The sequence below is a fragment of the Oryctolagus cuniculus genome, chromosome 3 (assembly GCF_964237555.1).
Source record: "Oryctolagus cuniculus chromosome 3, mOryCun1.1, whole genome shotgun sequence".
Lineage (NCBI taxonomy): Eukaryota > Metazoa > Chordata > Mammalia > Lagomorpha > Leporidae > Oryctolagus > Oryctolagus cuniculus.
This window is the reverse complement of record NC_091434.1, coordinates 173,775,979-173,799,411: the sequence shown is the minus strand read 5'-3', so window position 1 is coordinate 173,799,411 and position 23,433 is coordinate 173,775,979. Positions and strand designations below refer to the sequence as shown.

The window sequence follows — 23,433 nt, the reverse complement described above, 5'->3', positions numbered from 1 at the left end:
TGGTTTCCTATACTAAAAGGGGGGAAAAAACTGCTCAAGAGGCATGAGAATTCTCAAAAACACAAATCTGATTGTGTAATCCTAAGTGGTTTCAGTAAGGAAGACGGGGGTGGGGGGGATGTCCTCAGAGAATGGAGTGGTGTGAAGGGGGCGCTGAGAGGAGCTCCCGAAGGGACAAGTGAGAAGAGGAGAGGAACAGGTGCAGGGGGTGCACACCTTGAAGAGTCACATTAGGGACGCTCAGTCCTCAGTGTCCTGAGGCCTGTTTTCCAGGGTATCCATAAGGACTTGTTCAGTACCTGGTGAATTTCAGACACTCTTGAATATACTTTTTTTTTCCAGGTATAAATTATCTTAAAGAAAGAAATGAAATTCTATTCCTTACCCCTTTCCTGGGCTGTTGGTTAGAGGAGAAGAAAAGGCCAAGTTCTGCTCAGATGCATTTCTCAGGAGTTCTTGGAGTTGGATCTGAACTTTGACTTAAAGACTTAACATCTTTCTTTCTGCTGCTAGTTGAGCTGAACATGGCCTCTTCTCTCCCTAAACATCACTCTAGGAAGGGGAAGTGGCACAACTGCATTTTTCCCTTTATGCATTTATATTTGGAAAAACATATACACTATGGTGTCTGGAATTTACAAGGTACTTTACAAATTCTGTGTGTAAACTGAAAAAAAATTCACAGGACATGAGTAGGGGACATTTCAATGGATTAATATTTGCTAATGCAAGTCAAGTAAAAAGTCGCTGAAGAATGGGGCCATGACCACTTGGAGGGAAAGTTCTCTTTTCATGATGTAGGATCTGTCAAGTGCCCAATTCTGGCCCCAGTTTACTCTAATGTTAGTGTGAAGGTACCAAAGGCACATGGAACAAATGTGTCAATAGTTGGGTGACATGGCAAGACAGTAAGTACTATCAGGAAAAACCCAGAAAAATGTATTGGTGGCTCATGTATCTTACAAGGGAAGGGCACATAACACAAAAACCGCTAAGACATTATCAGAGGGATTGTGACATTGTCGTTAGCGTGTGACTACATTTCACCAAACCATTGAGGGTGTCAATGATTGTACCACTTTTTTTTTTTTTTTTTTAAGATTTATCTATTTATTTGAGAGTTACAGAAAGATGGAGAGACAAAGGAGAGATCTTCCATCTGCTGGTTCACTCCCCAGATGGCCACAGCAGCCGGGGCTGGGCCAGGCCGAAAATAGGAGCCAGGAGCTTCCTGCAGCTCTCCCACATGGTTAGCAGGGGCCCAAGCACCTGGGCCATCTTCAGCTGCTTTTCCCAGGTCATCAGCAGGGAGCTGGATTGGAAGTGGAGCAGCATGGACATGAACTGGTGCCCACATGGGATGCCAGCATTGCATGCTTTACCCCCTGTGCCACAACACCAGGCCCCCATACCACTGGGTTTACAGAGGAAAAACTTGCTGTCTGAAGCAAAGGGCATGTCTTCCCTTGCAGTGTCTGTGGGTCAGGAATCTGAGTGTGGTTTCTCTGTGTCTTCCGGCTCAGGGTCTCTGCCAGTCAAAGTGTTGGCAGGGGAAGGATCCCCTTCTGTGCTCACTTGCCTGTGTTGTTGTGGAATTAAGTTGCTCAGAGGAGGCTGGTCTGAGGGCCTCAGTTCCTTGCTGGCTGGTGGCTGGACACCTTTCTCAGGTTCTTGTTACATTGGCCTCTCCTTGGGGCAGTTCACAGCATGACAGCTGCCTCCCCCAGGGCAAGCAACAAAAGGCAGAGAGAACAAGCAAGTCAGAAGGCAGTCTTTATGACATCCCCTCACTTTTCTCACGTTCTGTTTTTTAGAAGGAAGCCCCCAGGAGTGGCCCATACTCAAGAGGAAGGAATTGCCTCAGGCGTGAATTCCAGGAGCCAGGCCCACTGGAGGCCATCCAAGAAGTGACCCATAACATGGACACGCACAGGGTCAGACTGTCAAAAGCAGCAACGCTCCACCGATAACTGTTAGCATTCCTGTGCTAACAAGGATGTGCCTGTCTGTAACTCATGCTCATGTTGAGTGTTACATAAACAAAACAGGAAAGGTCTTTAAAAGTTGAAAAGGGTGACCTATGAATTGGTTGAGCTGAAGGCAGGAGCAGGTTGGAAAAGAAAAACCAAGGATTCAAGAGAAAACTCTTGGGAAAGAAAGTGTGTGTCCATAAACTAGGATTTCAAGTTAAGCATTAAGATAATCACAAAAGACCCCATGAGAAGTGGTCAAATGCAGTGGTTTATAGGAGAAACTGCTGCTTAAAGACAAGGTAGAGCTCTGACAGTTGACTGTCCCCACCCCCACAAAACACTTGCCAAGAGGATAAAGCAAAAGCTGATTGCTGAATGTGCTATTGTAAGACACATCTAGAACCAACTGTCAAAGACTCCTTTATATTTATCATGGGCAAATTATATTTTTCAAGAGCTGTTTCCTTAAAAGGTGGGGTCCAAAAGGAGGAAGAAAATCACAATGTTTGGGGAAGTTACTTTCGAGTAGGTCATCTCCTCCCTAATCAGACAGGAGTGGTGGCCTGGCCCCTGCCCCTCTCAGGGCTGCCAGCTCCTCCCTCCCTTAGGTCCCTGCTCAATGTCACCTGCCCAGGCCAGTACAGAAAGCAGCAGGGGCCTGCTCCATCCTCTTATCCTACTTTCGTCTTTATAGCTATTATCACTTTCCTGAAATTAAATTACACACTTGTTTATCTGTTACTGTCTCACACTTCCGCTGGGACAAAAGCTTTATGAACTCAAGACTTCAGCTCGCTGTTTTAGGATCTGGAAAACCACGTCATTAGCTGGGATCAATGTCCACTGAGTACATGAAAGTAGCAGAATAATAAAGCCCATAAAAAAGCATGTCAGAAGAAGAGCCTAACAGAAAATGGGCGGGATTATTAAAAACTCTGCCAACAACAACTTATGCGTAAGGAAATATTTATATTTATGTATAGTATGTGATTTATGAAAAAAAAAGCCCGAGATACTCAAATGAATGAAGCTCCTAGAGAAAATTCTGGACAGTATTTAAGTCTGCCCACTTCTCCAGCGAGGTTCCGTAGCGGACCAGCTCTGGCTCCCCTCACTGCGCCGGCTAATTCCTGGGGATCCTTAGCCAGGGGGCTGGGCGCGCCCTCCCTCTTTCATAAAATGTATTCTTGTCGCTATTTGATTGGCTGTCCGTCCCATAGTCCCCTTACTTATTGGTCTATCCCGCCGTCCGTCACTCCTGGATTCGAGCATTCTATTGGTCCGCTGTAGCAGACAGCCGGCCGCAGGCCGCAATCAAGTAGGAGGAGTTCCCTGGTGACGTCCAGGGCGCTCCCCGCCCACATTCCAAAGACTAGGCGGACTCTTCGGGCTGCCCCTGCTTTCTGGGCGGGACTGAGAGGGGAGACAGACTTATGATTGGGTCCTGAGGACGAAGCGGGTATCCGATTGGTCACTGCTCTGGAGGGAGGTGGGGTCGCAGCTGGGCTCCGGAGCAAAGCTGAGAAGCCCAGGGGAGCCTCAAAGTTTGTGTCTGGAGCAGTGGTGGAGAGGGGCTTGTTGCGAAGGGGTTTTCTTGGGATGGGAGCCGATCTCCTGCCTTCACTCTGCACGCACGGCCTGCCTTGAGCCCCGGGCGGCTTGTGTTCCCCGCAGTCTCTCAGCTCCCCGAGGGCGCCGCTCGGGAGCCCTGCCTCGGAGCCTCAGCCGCGCACACCCCCGAGGGCGCGGGACCTCGCGGGCGCGAGACGGCTGTGCCCGGCCGCCGCCTGCCCTCGGCATCCCCGGCCCTGCGCGCTCGCACCGCCATGGAGGTGCTGGAGAGCGGGGAGCAGAGCGTCCTGCAGTGGGACCGCAAGCTGAGCGAGCTCTCGGAGCCCGGGGAGAGCGAGGCCCTCATGTACCACACGGTGAGCACTCCGCGGCGAGGCCCGGGAGGCCAGCGCTGGGGAACGCGCACGGCCCGAGCCCGAGGTCCGGGGAGCGGGGCAGCTCTTCCGTCTGAACCCACGGAGGCGGCAGTGCTCTGTTAAACTTTCCCCAAGAGCAGCAGCGCTTCGTATGCTCGCCTCCCCCGCCCTTTTCTGATCTGTCACATCTTTCCTATTGCTGACAGTGCTGTAATGCGGGCGCGGGGGTCGGTGTGCGGAGAACCGCACGCTGTTGAGTTCGGTGGGTGGGCGAGTGGCGTTCCGATCTGCCCGCTCCTCTCCCCCTCCCTCTGTCTTCTTGTTTGCATGTAGACATTTTAAAGACGTGTGTGTGTGTGTGTGTTGAAAAGTGTTCTGCACAGGAGGAGGAAGGCTGTCGTATGCGTTTTCTTAAACCGTGCACTCGAGAAATCCGCTCCTCCCCCTCTTCAGAGGGAAGGCCGGCAGAGGAGGATGGAAAATCTGAGGGAGCTGCGGGTCTGAGAAAGGCTGTGTGTGTGTGTGTGTGTGTGTGTGAGAGAGAGAGAGAGAGAGAGAGAGAGAGAGAGAGAGAGAGAGAGACAGACGCGAGTGAGAAGCGGCCCTTGGCTTCTCCCTTTCGGGGTTCTTCTAATGGGGTCAGTACCAGGATATTTGAAACTTTTGCAAAATGGCCTGCAGGCCCCACCTCTCTGGCCTTTGCCTCTGGCTGACGTTATTTTGGGAAGAGGGATGAGGGCCTCCTTTGCTGACTCCCACCAGAGTGTGTGTGGTGGCTGAGAATGGCTTGTTTAAAAAGTGCAGGGTGCAGGGCTCCGAGGCAGTGGAAGTTCATGGAGCGGTGCGGTGGGGAGGAGGAAGCCAGATGTGGCCTGGGATCCTCAGGGTGTGCTCTGAGCCGGGCCCCGGGAGACCCTGTGGGCTGCATTGGAATCAGGGGCCCAGAGGTGCTTTCTGTCTTTGGGAAGGAACTTGGAGCATGTTGGGTGTCGGGTATCTTCTGTTTAGGGGGCGCTCCAGATGTCTCTAGTGAAACAGGCCACCTTTTAACCGGGTCTGGAGCAGCTCTGCTCTTTCTCAAACCTGTGGTTCTTTTGCTGTGAAGATGTCTCCTCCCGCAGTTGGAACGCCACGGCTTTGGGGTGATCTTCCGGTTGGTGGGAGGGATCCACATTGCCCTTCGTGACTTGTGTTTGTGAGATCACGGGCCAGGGTTTGGGATGTCACCTGTGGCTATGGCAGTACCTCCTGGAAGTGCAGCCTGGACTGGCTCTAACATCTTTATGCACAGTTTTGGGGTTAGAGACCTCTCATTCCTCTTGATATTAATAGCTTATTTTCTCCATGTCAGTGAGATAAAGCCGTTATAAGTGATATTTTTCTTCTAATCCTGTTTTTAAAATAGTAACTGTGACATCCTCCACTTAGGGATGTGCCTCATTTATGAACAGGTCTCATAAAATGCCACTCGTCATTGCAGCACTCTGTGTATATGAATGAGGGGTACAAGAAGGATTAGACTTAGTAGCATTGACTGTTCAATTCCTTTCAAACTAAGGTGAGTCTGGCAGAGCTCTGAAAAGAGATAACTTTCCCATCTGTGAGTTGAGCTCTGTTGGTGTCCAGTTGCAGAGTTGTTATTATTTCCACTGATCTGTGATGTGGGCTGGCCTGACCTCCTGCTGAATCTCCATATGGAAAAACAATAGTCTGGTTATGCATTCACTCAAGGATAAGTTTCGTTCTTTCAATTAGTGTTTATTAAATGTTTCCATATGCCAAACACTAGGGGTAAATAAATGAACAAAAACAGAGAAAAATCCCTCATTTCCTGAAGCTTATATTTCTTGTGTGTATGTATGTGTATGTTTGTGTGTGTGTGTGTCTGTACAAGATACACATAACTTATAAACATGATATAGTACATTAGGCAAGATAAGTGCTATGGAAAATGTAGACGTCAAACGGGATAAAAGGGATACAGAATACAGGATGGAGGAGGGCAAAATATGGTATTGAGTTGAGTGACCATGGTAGACTTTCCATTGAAAATGGGTCTCAACAAAGACTTAAAAAAAATACTTGCTGGGGGGTGCGTTGTGGCACGGTAGGATAATCTTTCGCCTGTGGTGCTGGCATACCATATGGGCACCGGTTTGTGTCCCAGCTGCTCCTCTTCAGATCCAGCTCCCTGCTAATGTGCCTGAGAAAGTAGTGGAGGATGGCCCAAGTTCTTGGCTCATGGCTTTGGACCAACCCAGCTACAACTGTTGTGGCCATTTGGGGAGTGAACCAGCAGATGGAAGATCTCTCTGTCTCTCCTCTCTCTCCATCTGTCTTGCTCTGTAACTCTGACTTCCAAATAAATAAATAAATAAATCTTTAAAAAATAGTTATTTAGGAGGCAAAGAGAGAGAGGAAGTGAGGCAGAGAGAAAAAGAGGGACACACACATACAAAGTATGTGCTTCCAGCCACTGATTTACTCCTCAAATGGCCAAGACTGGATGGGGCTGAAGCTGGGAGCCATTACCACTGGCTTCCAGGGTCTACAAAAGCTGGAGTTAGGAGTGAGGAATGGAACTCGGTGCTCTGATGTGGGATACAGGCATCCGAACCAGCATGGGCCAAACACCTATCCTGAACAAAGATTTGAAGGAGTGGGAAGCCAGAGAAAGGCATGGACCTATAGCAGCATCTTCTGTCTTAAAGTACCTGTTTTTGGTGGTTTTGTTTTCCTTGTAAATGCAGGTTACTTCTGAGTCAGTGATGCCTGTTTTTGGAATGACCCAGAGAAACTTTTTAAGTAGAGTGGATTGGGCTTTGACATGGAGAGGAGAGCCTGCAGGAGTGGTGAGGTACAGATAGAAGTTGGAAAGGTTTTAAGAGATGACGAAGCTACCATCTATTAAGTATTTGTTACTGGAAAGGGAAAGCCAGCTGCCTGAGCCTGCTCACTGCACAAACCCACAGAGCCTACATTTGGTTGGATACCTTGGAATTCTTAATTTTTAAATAGGGACAGCCTCATGTTTATTTTTCACTGAGTCCCACAGATTATTTAGCTGGTCCTGCTGAAAGATACTGTATTTAGGGTTTTTACAAAAATTATATCATTTTTTATTTTTTAAGATTTTGTTTATTTGAACGGCACTGTTGAAGGATTGGGGGGAAAAGAGAGAGAGAATGAGAGAGAGAGATTTGCTAGATCTTCCATCCACTGGTTCACTCCCCAAATGGCCACAACGGCTAAGGCTGTGCCAGGCCACAGCCAGGATCCTGGAACTCCCTCTGAGCCTCCCACGTGGGTGGCAAGGGCCCAGGAATTTGGGCTGTCTTCTGGTGCTTTTCCCAGACATGTTAGCAGAGAACTGAATTGAAGTGGGATGCTGGTGTCACAGGTGGCTGCTTAACCCGCACCAAAATTACAATTTAACTTTTTTTAGTGCCCATTCTGAGAGCCATCTTTATTGTTTTAATTTTACATAAGAAGTCCAAGACTTAATGAGTTTGAGCATCTTTGGTCAAGTCTGACAGCTAACTAGTGGCAAAATGAGGATTCAAACCCGATTCAAACCCAGAGTTCTTGCCCATCTTGATGAATGAGGAATCCTGACTTAAAGGAACCGATGGAGAGTTTGAGAGAGAGTGATTGGGGTACAGAAACAGCTGAGTCCATGGCTGACAGTGGCAGCCACCAAGCCCTTCCCACGTGATCACTCTCATTACTTTTAATAGGGATTTAGTTACCGAATGCATGAGTGCTAATGCTCTGTTTCAGCAAACCTGTCGCATAAGCTGATCTAAAAAATATAGAATGCTCAAGGTGCCTGAGGCTGGGATTATGATATTTCTCAGGCACCTTCCATGAGCTGTCAGGAGCCATGTTTTTTTTTATTTGGTTAGTTAAGAAGGCTTCTTGGTTCAGGACAAAAGGCCTAGAGGAGACAGGTCGCATTCTACAAAATAATGAAGCACATGGATAGTGAATATGGACTTGCTCATTAGATACTGAATTAGTAAAGCTCTGGGCTTCTTCTTGTAGCTTAAAAAATAGTTTTCATAAAGAGAGTGGAATATTATTTTAATTCAGCGAGTAATACTGTTAGGAAGCTGCTGCTTCAAGATTGGATACCTGCTAAATATAGGTTCAGAAGAGATGACAGACCTAAAAGTGAGGAGTGTGTCTCTTAGGCATTGTGATGGTTGAGAGATCCTAGCCTCTTTCTTCAATCTTGCCTGGATGTTGAACATATCTGATGTTCATGTTGTGTGAGATTCTGTGCAAATTATATATATATATACATATATATAAAATTTAATTCTCTGTGGGCTTTTGAATAATTTGAAGAGCAAATGAATCCACACACTTTATGTTGTGTATAAGACATATGGAGGGACAGTGTCTGGAAGGATGCTCAAAAATGGAAAACTGGTTACTTCTGGGAGGCATACGTGGGAGCCTGGAGATGCAGAGAGGGAGGGGGAGGTGTAAGTACCATATGCTTTGATGCTGTTCAAATGTTTACCCTCTAGGAGCTGGCATTGTGGTGTAGCAGTTAAAGCCGCCACTGCAGCACTGCCTGCAGTGCTGGCATCCCATATGAGCGCCTCTTCATGTCCCGGGGGCTCCACTTCTGATCCAGCTTTTGCTAACAGCTTGGGAAAAGCAGCTGAAGATGGCCCAAGTGTTTGGGCCCCTGCATTCATGTGGGAGATCCGGAATAAGGTCCTGGCTGCTGGCTTCAGCCTGGCCTAGTCCCCACTGTTGTGGCCATCTGGGGAGTGAACCAGCAGATGGAAGATCTCTCTCCCTCTCTCTTTCTCTCCCTCTCCTTCCCCCTCTTTCCTCCTCCCCCACTACCCTCCCCCCCATTCTGACTTTCAAATAAAAAAAATCTTTAAAAATTATATTTAGCAAATGTTTACCATCTGGATATGTTTAGAAGATGAAGAATTACAACTTAAAGGCACCATGTAAAATCACTGCAGGTGATTTTCACTTGCATAACCTTGGGGGTAAAGGGAGCTTTGGTGCTATATTAAAGCCAACACCTGACTCAAGTCAGCGGAGGCCTTAGGTGAAGAATGGAGGAAGCAGAATGCTGGCGGGCAGGGGGGCTGTAAAGATGGAGGTTGACAGTGGACTTGTGTGATGAGTCGTGCAATCTTGGTAACTTTCTTATATCTTAGTGCAGCCATCTAGAAGATAAAGATTTTACCAATGTTTTCGATGATCATACCCTTTTTAAAACACGTAATAGGAACTGGTAAAGTTGTTGCAAAAATTAAAGAAATTGTGCTTAATTTAAATGCAGCATTCCTATAAAACCCATTATTTTAAAATTATTTGGTATTGTGTTACCCAAATTTTGTATCTGGTTATATCTTAGCATGAAATGACTGATCTGAGACCATGGTAGGTAGGGAGTTAAGGGGATGTGCAACCTCTTGGTGTCCGGATGGGAAGGCCATCTGGCTTCTACATCTTGCACTGATGTCTGAGGTGTCGGCTGGCTGGTTTCCTCTTCCTCCAGGTGGGCCCAGACACTGATATGGTTTCAGGGAGCTACTGAAGCTTTGGGTTTGATGTTTCACCTTGGAATCAGCTCCTATTGCTGGCCCCTGCCCAGGTTCTGAAGGGGAGCCTGGGTCCTCCTCGGCTGAGAATGTCACTCCTTGTGGTCACCTGACCTCCAGCAGCTGAATAAATGGAGTTCAGCTCTCGCAGGAGACAAAATTGTGAAGTATGACTTGTCTCCACGGCCCTCTCTTGAGCTTGCTGCACTTTTGTGTTGCTCTGCCTTCTCGGGTGGCTGGTGCTCACTGTGCTGCTATCTTCCTTTGAACTCCCCATCTGCACGTTTTTCTTGCAGGAAAGATTTGACCAGCATACACTAAAAATTTAAATATCCATAAGGTTTAACATGATACCCCAAATAGGCATTTTTATTTAACAGTGAGTGCTTAGTGCAAAAGAGAGAGTCTCCAAATGGAAAACTTCTGAAAACAGGCAGCTAACAGGGGAGGCAGCTTTGGGAGCAGAAGGGGCGCCTTCACCACCCCTCTGTTATTCTATCCCTGTGGCTTTTCATCATAAGGCAGCCCTGCTCCTGCTTTATTAATTTGTGATCTAAGGATTTCCCCTGTCTGCCTGAAAAATTCTTGACCCGTGATTTTATTGTCTCTGGAATTGTTCTCAGTGTTAACCTGGGTTGGGGGTAGGTGACCTGGGCCCCATCCTGAAAGGTGAGAGGGCAGGGCAGAATTCTGGATTTGCCCTCCTTCTCGAAAGATCCATGAGAAACAGGGAGCTCTGCTAGGATATTGCTCTTGCTGGAGAAATGCAGCATTGCACTCGGTTAGTAATTGGATTAATTACAATGTTTGTAGCTATAAGTAACTGAAAACCGATTCAGATGGGTTTTATTCAGTAGGTAAATTATTATCTCATGTTGCAAGAGGCCTAGAACTGTGGCTTTTCTTTCTTTTTTTTGGCTGCCTCAGAAGCTTTCAGTTCTCGCATGGACCTTGGTTCCATCTGTCTGAGTGCAGTGTTCATTTTCAAGTTGGAGGCATGATGACATGAGCTGCAGGTGTTACATTCAAATTGACAATATCCAGGAGTAGAAGAGAGGCCATCTCTTTTTTGTGCCCCTCTCCCCACTCTTGATGAAAGAAACTTTTCTTAGTATCCCACCAGCTGATTTTTTTTGAGATTTATTGATAAGAATTGGGGCACTTGATCATTTCTAAACCAGTGATGGGAAGGTGGAATGGGCTTTACATTATTGGCTTAGGTTAATCACTGGGGAGGGAGGAGATACTAGAGACTCAAGTTGCATGGGCTTTAGTAAAATAGTCCGAGTTAACTGTTCTTTCCTTAGTCAAAAGGTATGTTTGTTTAACAAACAAAGGTGTGTTTGTTTTCTCACACAGATGGGCCAACAACTATTAAAGGTTGTAAAATCCACAATAATTAGCCCTATGAGCGCAAAGAGCAAGCCCAAGTACTGTGCCACTTGCACAGTTCCAAGGATATTAATTAGCTGTGCTGCCAGGGCCCTGAACAGGAAGATAACAGTGAAAAGCAAGCAAGAGCTGTTCATGGAGGTAGAGTCCGAGGGTGAGTACTGTGTCCTGACTCACTAACTAGGACATAGAGAATTAACTGGATTATCTGGACTCTCTGCATCAGGGTCAAATACCAGGGCTGGAGGTAGCTGGCTGAGCCTGTCATCGTGCTCAGCATGCGAGACAAGAATGACTTGTTCTGTTTGAGGTCCACCGCAGGCAGAAAGCCAAATGCCACCTTTCAAAGAAGCTATTTTTCCAGTTGCATATGGCTGGCTCCTCCGACGCTGATGAGGCCGGGTGTGCCTGCTTGCAGCTTGAACTGCCTGCTGCAGCCTACCCTCGCAGGAACCTGTCTGCTGGCTCTCTTGGGGCAAATGGCCCTTGACGCCTGATAGGGTTGAGGCTTATGTCTTTAGGGCATCGGAATTGTCCAAGCTAGAATTGTCCAAGCATAGAATGAGTCTATGCTTGGGGGAGTAGAGTCTCCGCTTCCTATGCCTGTGCAAGCAGCATTGGAAGGAAATGATGAGACCCACCATCTTCGGGTCAACCTCAAGCCTGTTCCTTTTTCTCCCTGCTCACAGAAGCTCTCTGGTTCTTCCAAATGAAGTTCTAAGTGACCTTGATTTTCCCCTGAATTGAACTGTGTAGGTTACCCATGAAGCACATGGGAAATTGTGGCCCATTGTATATATGGAGAACTAGAGATCTGCTCAGCTGGAACACAAGGTCTTTGAGAACAGGTGACATACCATCTTTTCTGTGCCCCTGTGGTGCTTAGTCAAGTGCAGGATCATCAGTGCTACGTATTAATCGCTTGATATGTAATTAGTAGACTGAGGCAGTCCTTACAAAAGGGTGAGTTGGGTGGCCTTAGCCTCTTTTGTTAATATCATTTTAAAATTCTTGATTCTTTTAAATGCTTCTGTCAAGATGAAAATTCAGTATGATAGTGACGAGTAATTCAGTGTCAGTATCGCTTCTTATTTTCTTTAGAAATGATGGCAGTAGGTGGTTGAATAACAGCCCTATCTTTTCCTGGGAATGGAGTTGAAGGCAGCATTCTACGAAGGGTGGGCTTTCAAGTCAGGCAGACCTGGCTGAGTCACTGTCTTCACATGTCACTGCCCAACCCTTGAGAGACATACTTTTGCAGCCTGTTTCCTAAGTTAAATATCTCCTCTTTAAGGTTGAGGTGTCCCAGCCGTGGGAGTCTGACATCATTCAGGAAGCAGAGGGAACTTGTAATTATTTTCTCTCGTGGATCTTTATTCCCTCTTGTCCCCAGCCTCTACCGTGTGCTATAAACACAGGTTTCTGCCTTGAACACATGCTTGCCAGATGCCCCTCCATGCTCATTTTTTTTTCTCTCTTGTTTACTGCTGAGTTTTCTCAAACAAGGACAACAGCTATGGCCTCCATTTGCTAACTTGCTATTCCTGGATCTTCTGTGCTCTGGTTCCTCCTGTTGTTGATGGGTCCCTCAAGCTCTCCTTAACTGCTAGGTCTCACAATCTTTTCTCTGCCTTATCTTCTGAGTCCCATGGAAGTATCTGGCAATACTGACCACAGGGTTATCTTATAACGTGTTTGTGCTTTGGCTTCCATAACTCTAGCAGGCTTAGTTTTTCTTCCTTCGCTGGTTTCCTTACCACCTGGTGAACGTGAATGTTTAGTACTTGGCATTCTCTTCTCTCCATCCGCTCCCCTGGACTCTTCTATCAACTTCAGTGCCACTCTTCTCAGACCTTTACATCTGTGATTGAGGGAAAGCAGGGCATCTCTGGAGTATGACTCAAGTTTCTGTAGGGTGCACATTCGCTGCCAGACAGCTCCGGCACGGTTAGCCCTGAATCTTCCTGACGTCGTATTGTGACTAAGAAGAGCTGCAGGCACTTTGATCGTCCTTATCACTGCACCCCATTTATCTCAGGGAATGTTTAGTGACTCAGTCTCTTGTAGTGTAAACCCATGAGGCACTCCCCGGTCATTCCCAGGACACAGCTGCTTCTAGAAGTCAATGTCACCCGTTAGACACAGGCTGTGTTTTGACTGCACTTTTGCTTATAGTTTGGAGAAACCCCTTTCGGTGTTCTGAGGGAGAATGTCTGATTTTTTCAGCTGTGTGGAAAGGTCAATGCAAAAGTCAGATGTTAACTTCTTAGATCACCTACCATGTATTCTTCTGGTGTTTATAACTGCTGTTGGCCTTGGTTACAATTGTGCTATGTTGAGTTGCTCCCAACTGGTATAATTTATTTACCTAATTTTTCCTGACATTACTGAGATGGGTTACTCTGGACACTCAAATTTCTATGCTTCTTTCTTATTAGAAGCATAAATGATAGTTCTAGAAAGAGACTTTTTCTTTGGAGGATAAAGCATTTTGATGTGTGAACTCATGGAAGTACAATTTACTTCCTATCCTAGGTCTCGATTTTTCCAGGTGCAAAATTCTGCATTTTCTTTACATGGTCCCAAAGTCCCATTTCTGTTATATACTTGTTTATGTTTCTCCTACTGTTGAAAGCTTCCCATCTTTAAAAAAATGTGTTAATTAAAACAGCAACAACATTTAGTTGATTACATATTTCACTTGGATGCCTCATTTGGCAGGTGTAGTTTTTCATTTTTCAGTCTCCATTTTCTTGCATAAGAAAAATCCAGACAAAATAAAGATAGAAAAACAAAAAGGCATAGAGGTAGGAAACATTTTTTTAACATCAGGAAAAGAAAAAAGAAAAAAAACCTCTTCAGACTTCTTGGCAAATAAGGGGAGTCTGGGGAAAAAAAAACCCTACAGTTTCCTAGTTGTCTGAATGGAAAATCCTGGTTTTTAACATTTCATATCTTGGAAATGTCTGAATAGTTTTTGTTAAAAGGGAAATTCCTTTTGGCTGAGAAAGAGCTTGCAGGATTCAAACTGATAGGCTGGTGTTTTTTTTAGAAAACTTGGAGGAAATAGAATTTGTGTTGAAAATCCCTTCTCACTGGCCAGTTGTGTTAAACAGAAATTTAAATCCAAGGTTACCAGTCATAGTGTTTTAAGGTTCAGCCATTAACTCCTTCCTTCCCCTCATTTCCTGTCTGTGCATCCTGGGGAAACATCGCTCACAGCTGGTCCTTCCTCCAATTTGAGGAACATCATGAAATGCTTTTTTAAACCTGTGTATGTTCTAGGCAGGAAGATATAAATTCTTGACCTTGTGCCTATCTCAGTAGAATGGAAAGGAAGATATGTAAACAAATCGTTAAATTGTTAGCTATTAAATACTTGTTACATGCTTTGCCTTTACAGTGTGTTCAAGATATTTTTCTAGCATAGAGAACAGACAAATAAATCTGATGGGGATGAAGCATTGAGGAACATTTCCCAGCATGGGTGATATTTGCCGTGGCTGCCAAGTATAAGTAGGAGTTCTCCAATCAGTGGGAGTGACAGGGACAGAGTCATAATGTACACAGTCATGGTTGATTCTGGGACTCCCAGTGAGTTGTTTGTAGTGTAAGAAGAGGGTGCTATGTGGGGAATGTTGGTACAACAATGAGTTTATGAAAGATTTGCATGCGTTGTGAGCAGTTGGACATTTCTCTTGTGGGAAAGTGAGTGGAAGGTTTTTAATAAGAGAGGAACCAGAGCAGAAATGTTTTAGAAAGGGAAGTACTTGTTATAAAGGATGGATGGGAGGGCAGACTTATGGTGGCAGATGATCTGCTGGTTGGGTATTTAACCCCCCAAGTAGACTAAGACACCACGAAGGTCTGAACTGAACAGGGAAGAGCGAATGAATGCAAGAGAAGGTTGGGAGCTAGACTTGGGGACTGGGTGATCATGGGACACGACAGACAAATATTGGAGACCTCCTGCTTCCTCATGTGATAGGCTGAGTTGATGGTATTCCTGTTGACCTACAACAAGAAGCTTTGGAGAGTGAATAAATTTGGTGGGGCAGATACTGAATTTGGTGTCAAACATGGAGATTCTGTTTGTGGAACATTCAGGAGCCACATCTAAAAGGCATTTGGAAACTTGGGTCTGGAGTTCTAGAGCAAGATTTTGACTAGAGATGCACATGTGCCTGTTATGAGTCTGGTAATAGATGAGCGGAGCCAGTTGCCCATATTAGGTGGTCCAGAAAGGCCAGAGTGAGATGGAGGAAATTGAGAGTGAGGATAGAGCCCCAAAAGGGCAGGGGAAGAGAAATCTGCAATGGAACTCAGAAAGAATTGATAGAAAAGTGAACAAAATTCCAGAAAATGCCATCTCAGGATCCCAAAGAAGGGAAAGTTGCCACAGAGAGGTCCAGATAAAGGCTGAGTGTTCTTCAGCTGACTTCCAGGAGCTGCAAGCCCTTAGGTGTGTGTCAGGTCAAACCAGTCCCTGTGTCTCTGCCGTCACAGGTGCTTACCGTAGTCGGAACTGTCTTCCTGTTATCCAGCTGCCTAACAGCTGGATGCTTGTGTTCACATGAGATAATCCATTGCAGAAGGGCAGGAGCTGGGTGTAAATTGACCGGCTGTGTAATAGACACAGCATTCCTTCTGTGGGTAGCAAGGTTAATATCAGTGCCCCAAGCTGGGCTTGAAGACATCACTGGTGCCCGCATAGTTTGATGAAAGCTGTTTTCTCAGTCTTTTCTCTAGACTTAAGTTCATTATCCGTGGATGTCCTTCTAGTCATCAAGGAGGACTTTGTGCTCCTATCATTTGTGATTCTTGGGTTTGGGGATATGCAAAAAGATGGCCTTGTAAAAGAAGGTTGGAATTTTCCAAATGACTATATGGTTAGAGCCTTTTCCTTTCTTTATATCTTTTGACTCTTTCACTGAGAAAGTATCAGGTAGATCCATTGAATACCCATAATGAGTTTGTTCACAGAGACAGGAACAATATTCAAGTGGTAGAAAAATAGAGAAAGAAAACCCAAGCTAACTGACTCCAGTTTTACATGAAATAGTATTAGGGGCAGGTGAGGCCAGATGGTTTTGTAATAAGAATATGATCCTGGGCCGGCGCCGCGGCTCACTAGGCTAATCCTCCGCCTAGCGGCGCCGGCACACCGGGTTCTAGTCCCGGTCGGGGCGCCGGATTCTGTCCCGGTTGTCCCTCTTCCAAGCCAGCCCTCTGCTGTGGCCAGGGAGTGCAGTGGAGGATGGCCCAGGTGCTTGGGCCCTGCACCCCATGGGAGACCAGGAAAAGCACCTGGCTCCTGGCTCCTGCCATCGGATCAGCGCGGTGCGCCGGCCGCAGCGCGCCGGCCGCGGCGGCCATTGGAGGGTGAACCAACGCCAAAGGAAGACCTTTCTCTCTGTCTCTCTCTCTCACTGTCCACTCTGCCTGTCCAAAAAAAAAAAAAAAAAAAAAAAAAAGAATATGATCCTGTGGAAGGAACATGAAGATAAATGATGGTGGCTTCAAAGAAAATATGCAGCCGCAGTCAAGGTTTGGTTGCAGGACCGGGCTCTGATGGGTCACATCCTGCTCCTCTTCTGTGCCCACTGTGTGCTGTCCTTGTTCTCCACTTGGCTGTCTCAGGGGATGTTCTTTTCATACCCCTTGAGCCCTCCAGGACCGTGAGGAGGAAGGGAGGAGCAGAAAGCTCTGCATCCAGGTCTGGAAGTGGGCACTCCAGGGCTGGAGACAGAAGTGGGTGGAGGGGAAGGAGAATTCTTCTTCCAGGCTGCACCAGGAGCTGGGGCATTCAGTTCTTACCACACTCATAACACTCACATGTACATCTCTAGTCTAAAGAACAGGCTCCTTTGAGGAGACCCAAGAGTTTGGGGCTCACTGTGTGGTGAGTTTTGTGAGCTTCAGAGGCCTGGCTGGAAGTAGATGATTTTGATTACCTTGTTTCAGTAAGAAAATATCTTGTGAGTTGGAAGCACCTATGTTACAAAACTTTTTTTTTTAAATAGCTTGTTTTTTTTTTTTTAATGTGACAGGGAGAGTTATAGACACAGAGAGAGACAGGGAGAAGTAAGCAGCTTTTCTTTTCCTAGAGCAGCTTTAGGTATGCAGCAAAACTGAGCAGGAAGTATGACGGCCCTGACCCAACACACAGCCTTTCCCACTCTGAGCCTCTTGCTGCTAGAAACCTGTGCATATGGGTTCATAAGCTGGGGCTACCCAAGGCAGCCTCTGATTTTAACTTTGTCTTGGAAAATTAGTCACTGATGAACTTCTCCTTATTGTCTAGCAAGAAGCAAGACTGGCCTGTAAGAGCCTTCAGCGTGTGTATGTGCTGTTTCTGCTTTGTGTTAATCAAAACTGAAGTATGGTGTGGCATTTCCCTCTTCTTAACTTTTAAAAATGGTTTAGACTCTAGCTGCTGTCTTTTTTTTAAAAAAAAAAAGGATCTATTTTATTTGTTTATTTGAAAGGCAGAGTTACAGAGAGGCAGAGGCAGAGAGAGAGAGAGAGAGAGAGAGAGAGAGAAAGTCTTCTATCCATTGGTTCGCTCTCCAGATGCTGCAACAGCCAGAGTTGCACCAAGCTGAAGCCAGGAGCCAGGAGCTTCTTCTGGGTCTCCCACGCAGGTGCAGGGGCCCAAGGACTTGGGCCATCTTCTGATTTCCCAGGCCATAGCAGAGAGCTGGATTGGAAGTGGAGCAGCCAGGACTTGAACCGGTGTCCATATGGGATGCCCAGGCACTGCAGGCAGCGTCTTTACCTGCTGCACCATAGTGCCACCCCCTAGTCACTGTCTTTTGCAAAGGGGGTAGGACCTTGTGGGAAAACACTCTATTTTTTGTAACCAAAGACCCTGAAGCCCAGCTGTGTAGCTGACTTTGAACTTCCCATCCTGAGATAGTATTAATTTCTGAGTTACTGCCAGGCGCTGTTTTCTGTTTCTGTTTTGGGTTTGCACATTTTCTTTCCAGAGCTCCTTTGTAGCCCATGACCTGCATTTGGGAGCAGTAGGAAGGTGAGGTCTGTGAGCTGAGGCCAAGACCAAACCTGGCTGGAGACAAAGCTGCCCCCTTGGCTCCTGGGTATCCTCTTCTGGCTGAGGGCCAGTGACCCCAGAAATCTTCATATTGTGTCTGAAAAAGAGAGACAGAAAAGTAGCTGTCAGAAAACTGCTTAGGGAGAAACATGGGGCAGGTTGGAAACCAGTGTTTCCTTTTGGTTTAAATGCAGACTCACAGAAGGAAACTGAAATACAGACTGGCCCAATTCAGACTGGCACAGCAGAGAGGATAGAAGTTGAATGGATTGAGTATGATGAAGTTTTAGCTTTATAATTTATTTTTATTTATTTTTTAAAAAAGATGTATTTATTTATTTGAAAGGTATAGTTCCAGAGAGGCAGAGGCAGAGAGAGAGAGAGAGAGAGAAAGAGAGAGAGAGAGAAAGTCTTCATCTGCTGGTTCACTCCCCAAATGGTTGCTGTGGCCAGAGCTGGACCAATCTGAAGCCAGGAGCCAGGAGCTTCCTCTGGATCTTCCACATGATTCCGGGGCCCAAGTACCTGGGCCATCTTCCACCGCTTTCCTAGGCCATAGCAGTGAGCTGGTTTGGAAGTGGAGCAGCATGGACGTGAACCAGTGTTCATATGGGATGCTGGTGCTCTTATGGGGTACTGGCACTTCAGGAAGCAGTTTTACCCACTACACCACAGCACTGGCCCCTAGCTTTTTTATTTTTTAAGATTGATTGATTGATTGATGAGAGTTAGAATGACAGAGAGAGTGAGAGATAGAGACAGAGACAGCCAAAGAGAGATCTGCTATCCGTTAGTTCACTCCCCAAATTCCTGCAACAACTGGGGCTGGGCCAGGCTGAATGCAGGAGGAAGGAACTCCATCTGGGTCTCTCACAGAAATAGTAGGAAGCCAAGTAACTTGGGCCATGATCTGCTGCCTCCCAGATGCATCAGCAGGAAGCTGGAGTGGAAATGGAAGTGGGATTCGTTCCCAGGCCCTCGGATATGGGTAAGGACATCTCAAATGGCAGGTCAGCCCAGGGCAGCACAACACCTGCCCCCTAGCTCTCTTATTCCTGCCCTTCCTCTTTCTGTCATGGGATTCTGAACCTCCTGTTATCTGCTGATTGCTCAAGAACTGGTGTGGGGGTGGGAGGTTGGTAGAAAGAGCAGGGACTTTGGAGTCAGCATAGCTAAGAGCCCTCTTTACCACTGGGAAGAGTGCACGCTATTTCCTGGGTGCATGGGAACTCTGTTGACACAGCACTCATGGAAAATGGTGGCATCCACACAGCACATTGAAGTAATGCGTGAAGCTAATCCCAGCAGATGGAATCCATCCCAGGCACTCCGCCGGCTCCTGCCCCCGCTGCCAACCTGGCCTCCCCAGCAGCATGCAGCCGGGGCACTCTTGTTGGGGAGCTCTGATACGTGTGCTTGTTTGTTGTTTGTCTCCTCCAACACAGCACAAGCACATGACAGCAGAGGCTGCCTCTGTTTTGTCCACTGCAGTGCCCTCAGCTATCAGAATAGTGCCAGGACATTGAGGTCTCTGTTAAGATGTTTGGTGATGGATGAATCTGAGTTTACAATCTCATCTGATTCTGGCCCTCTGTACACTGAATACCTTCCTGAGACTACTGAGTAGGCCTGGCTAGAGGATGCATGACACAGTGTAACTGTCTGTCACCATCCCTGGCACACGGTGGCTACCCAGGAGTTACTGGGTTCCTTTTCTCCATTTTTCTCCTGAAGTAACTTCAGAGTCATTGCAAGGGAACCCATGCAGAATTGTGAACTTACGGGAAAACTTAATGTATAGCCTAAGCCCTTTCTATTGAGGCCTCGTTGTGAAAAGATATTTAGGGGAAAAGAACTTAAAGGATTCTTTGGGGGCCAGCGTTGTGATGTAGTGGGTAAAGCTGCCGTTTGTGATGCCAGCATCCCATACGAGTGCTTGGTTTGTATCCCAGCTGCTCCAGTCCCTGTCCAGTTCCTTGCTAATGGCCTGGGAAAAGCAGTGGAAGATGGTCCAAGTGTTTGGGCTTCTGCAGTCCACACGGGAGACCAGATGAGGCTCCTGACTTTGGCTTGGCCCAGCCCCAGCTGTTGTGGCTGTCTGGGGAGCGAACCAGCAGATGGAAGATCTCTCTCTCTCTCTCTGTATGTGTGTGTGTGTGTGTGTGTGTGTGTGTGTGTGTCCCTCTCTATAACTGACTTTCAAACAAATAAAATCTTTTAAGAAAAAAAAAAGATTCTTTGGTTCCTGCCTGAATCCTGTTGGGTTCACAGCTCCGTTCTGATTTGCATGACTGAGTTCACCCTTTGATTTTTCAGGCACCTGCTTTTGAGGAACTGAAATTCTGTGTAAGTATTGAGGGAGCAGGATGGCGGCAGGTGTTAATATTCTTCCTGTTGAGAGAAGGAGGACAAAGGGGAAACCCATTTCGTGCTGCTATTCCCCCAAACAGCTGTGTGTTACTGGACATTGAGCTCATTTACATGATGCTTTCTAACATAAGTTGCTTTCTGGGGCTGAGTGTGATACGTTTGGGAGTCAGTTAACATGAGGAAGTGGGGGGAGGAGCTTTTAGTGATGTGGAGCAGCCCTGGTGGAACTGCTGCGTGCAGTGTTGGGAGAAGGCTGACAGTCCGTCCATGTGTGTGACACTGACCATGCCCCGAGACTTCCCGGCAGAGCAGATCTGGAGTGCTGTTAAGAAGCTCCAGCTTCTCAATTTAAGCCACATGCTCTCCCTCTGATCTGGGGCCTGAATATATTTAGCCTTGGACTTTGCACAGCAGCTAATGTAAGTAGAGTTCTCTCAGCGAGAGACCCTCCCTTGAGTCCTGGTTTCATGGAAGCCAGGGTGCTAGGTTGTTCCTCTGTGCTGTTCAATCAGCACTCTTAACACCAGCTTTCTTGAGATTTGGGCATGTGAATGGAGCCCTTTCCATAATATCTTAACATTATTTTGGCATTTTCAATAGGACTTTGGGAGGGAACATTTAGAAGACTGTGCCCAAATCTCTGTCTTCCCTGGAAGTCATATTTTTAATCATTTATTAAGTTATTAAGGTTTATTTGAGTTATTTGAAAGGCAGAATTACAGAGAAAGAGGGCGGGGCAGGGCAATGGGAAAGATATCTTCCATCTGATGATTCACTCCCTCAGTGGCTGCAATGGCCAGAGCTGGGCCTGGACCAAAGCCAGGACCCATCTGGGTCTCCAGCGTGGGTGGCAGGATCCCAGGCACTCAGGCCATCTTTTGCTGCTTTTCCCAGGCAGATTAGCAGGGAGTGTGGATTGGAAATGGAGCAGCTAGGACTTGAACTGGCACTCATATGGGATGTCAGTGTTGAGGGGACAGAACTACACCATAATGCCAGCCCATAAAGTTTTATTTTAAGAAAAAAAAAATCATTGTTGATAAGGAGGTTGAAGGTAAAAGAAAGAAAATCCTTAGCTATAGGGTCTAAAAAGTTTTGATGGGTTATAGTTGATGGTTCTTCTATATTGAACAAGACAGTTTACAGTTTTGGAGAACTTTTGATGTCTTTGGCCTTTCATGAAATGCCTTTCATGGAAAAGTTTGTTCTTTGGTATTTGCCAAATGAAAGCAAAATATCCTGGTCGGTAGATCTTTTTCCTTATTGCCCTTTTAAGAAACCATCAACTGAGCCAAATTTGCTTTTAGAAAGACCAAAGGCGGGACTGGCACTGTGGTGCAGCGGGTTAATACCCTGGCCTGAAGCGCCAGCATCCCATGTGGGCGCCGGTTAGAGACCCGGCTGCTCTACTTGCGATCCAACTCTCTGCTATGGTCTGGGAAGGCATTGGAAAATGGCCCAAGTGCTTGGGCCCCTGCACCCATGTGGGAGGCCTGGAAGAAGCTTCTGGCTCCTGGCTCCTGACTTCAGGTCGGCCAGCCATTGCGGCCAACTGGGGAGTGAACCATCGGATGGAAGACACCTTTCTCTCTCTCTCTCTCTCTTTCTGCCTCTCCTCTCTCTGTGTAACTCTGACTTTCAAATAAATAAATAAAAATCTTTTTTTTTTTTTAAAAAAAGTGAACATCTTTAAAAAGAAAAACCAAAGGCAACAACCAGAAGAAATGAAAGAACAAAAAATATCAAGATGGCAAGCACACATCTGTCACTTGGCTTGATGATACAGTAATTTAAACATGCAAGGGCCTGCTTTGTGTCATGAACCAGGAAGTCCAGAGGGGGCATCCTCAACTAATGTAAATGTTGACAGTGCCGGTGGGGCTCAGGGTTTTCCCAACTTTCATCCCGCCATCTTTAGCAGCAGACCGTGGTCCTCATGACTGTAGGATGCAGCTTCACCTCCAGCCTAGCATCAGCCTCCCTGCTGGAAAAAAGTGGAAGACTGAAGCAGGAAGGGGTAGCACTGTGTTATAAGAGCCATGGCTTCCTCTAAAGTCTCCGGTGGAATTTGTTTTAGGTTTCACTGGCCAGCCCTACCTGTAAGAGAGGCCAGGAAAAGTGCACGTTTTAGCTGGATACCTTGCTGCCCTGCACCAACTTGGTCTTTCTGGTGGTAAGGCGGAATAAAGGGGAAGATAGATATTGAGTGGTCAAGTAGCAGTTTGGGAGAGTGGGGGGTGGTGTTGTGTGCCAATGAGTTAGGTCTCCTGCAATATCAGCATCCCATATTGGAACACTGGATCTTGTCTTTGCTGCTCTGCTTCAGATCCAGCTGCCTGCCAACACACCTGGGAAAGTAGTGGAAGATGGCCCAAGTACTTAGGCCCCTGCCACCCCCAAGATAAAGTTCGTGGCTTCTGGCTTGGGCCTGGCCCACCCCCAGTCATTGTGGACATTTTGAGAGTGAACCAGCAGATAGAAGATGGATTTCTCTCTCACTCTCTATCCCCCATCCCCATCTCTTTGCCTTTTAAATAAAAATATAAATTTTTTTTTTAAAAAGGGTAGCCATATCTGCCAATGACATAGTACCATTTTCCCAAACTTAAACTGGTAGGCATCTGTGAATTGGATAAATACAGTGTCTTCATCTCACATGGGCAAGACAACAACTTTCTTTCCTTCTCCCTCTGCTCAGTATGCCGAACATGTCAGTTGTACTCTTTGGCACCCCTGGGCTGGGCTGCTCACCCCCTGATCTGTAAACTGTGCCCGGAAAGTGAGTGGGCCTGAAGTCCCTTTTACTGGAGTGGAGAGTGGCAGAGGAACGGGCAGTGCATGTTTGGAAATCCAAGGGACTGATTGTGCTTTCTCAGGAAAAGCAGCCAGCCAACAATAATTACTGGGCCGCCTCTGCGTGCAGAACCTGGACTCCAGCCTCCTGGAATGATCACAAAGGCCAAGGAAGACTCAGCCCTGCCTGGGGAGCGCACGCCTAGCCCAGCCGACAGGACAAAGTCACGGGAGAGACACAGGATGTTCAGTATGTGCTAACAATGAACAAAGTCCGTGGCGAATCAGACATGGAGGAGTTGGCTCTGACCACAGCTTCGTAAGGGTCTATTATTTGGTGGAAG

The 23,433-nt window shown here is 46.7% G+C and overlaps 1 protein-coding gene across 2 annotated transcripts in view; it reads left to right on the top strand.

Moving 5' to 3' along the window:
• The first annotated feature begins 3,475 nt into the window (after positions 1-3,475).
• Positions 3,476-23,433, top strand: part of CREB3L2 (cAMP responsive element binding protein 3 like 2) — a 135,543-nt gene continuing 115,585 nt past the window's right edge. Inside the window, exons 1-2 of one of the 2 annotated variants that reach the window (XM_008258046.4) lie at positions 3,476-3,901; positions 20,243-20,272. In XM_008258046.4, the coding sequence (XP_008256268.1) occupies positions 3,800-3,901; positions 20,243-20,272 (132 nt within the window). In that variant the 5' untranslated portion in view covers positions 3,476-3,799. The remainder of the gene's footprint in view (positions 3,902-20,242; positions 20,273-23,433) is intronic. The other variant, XM_002711936.5, reaches the window with a different exon arrangement.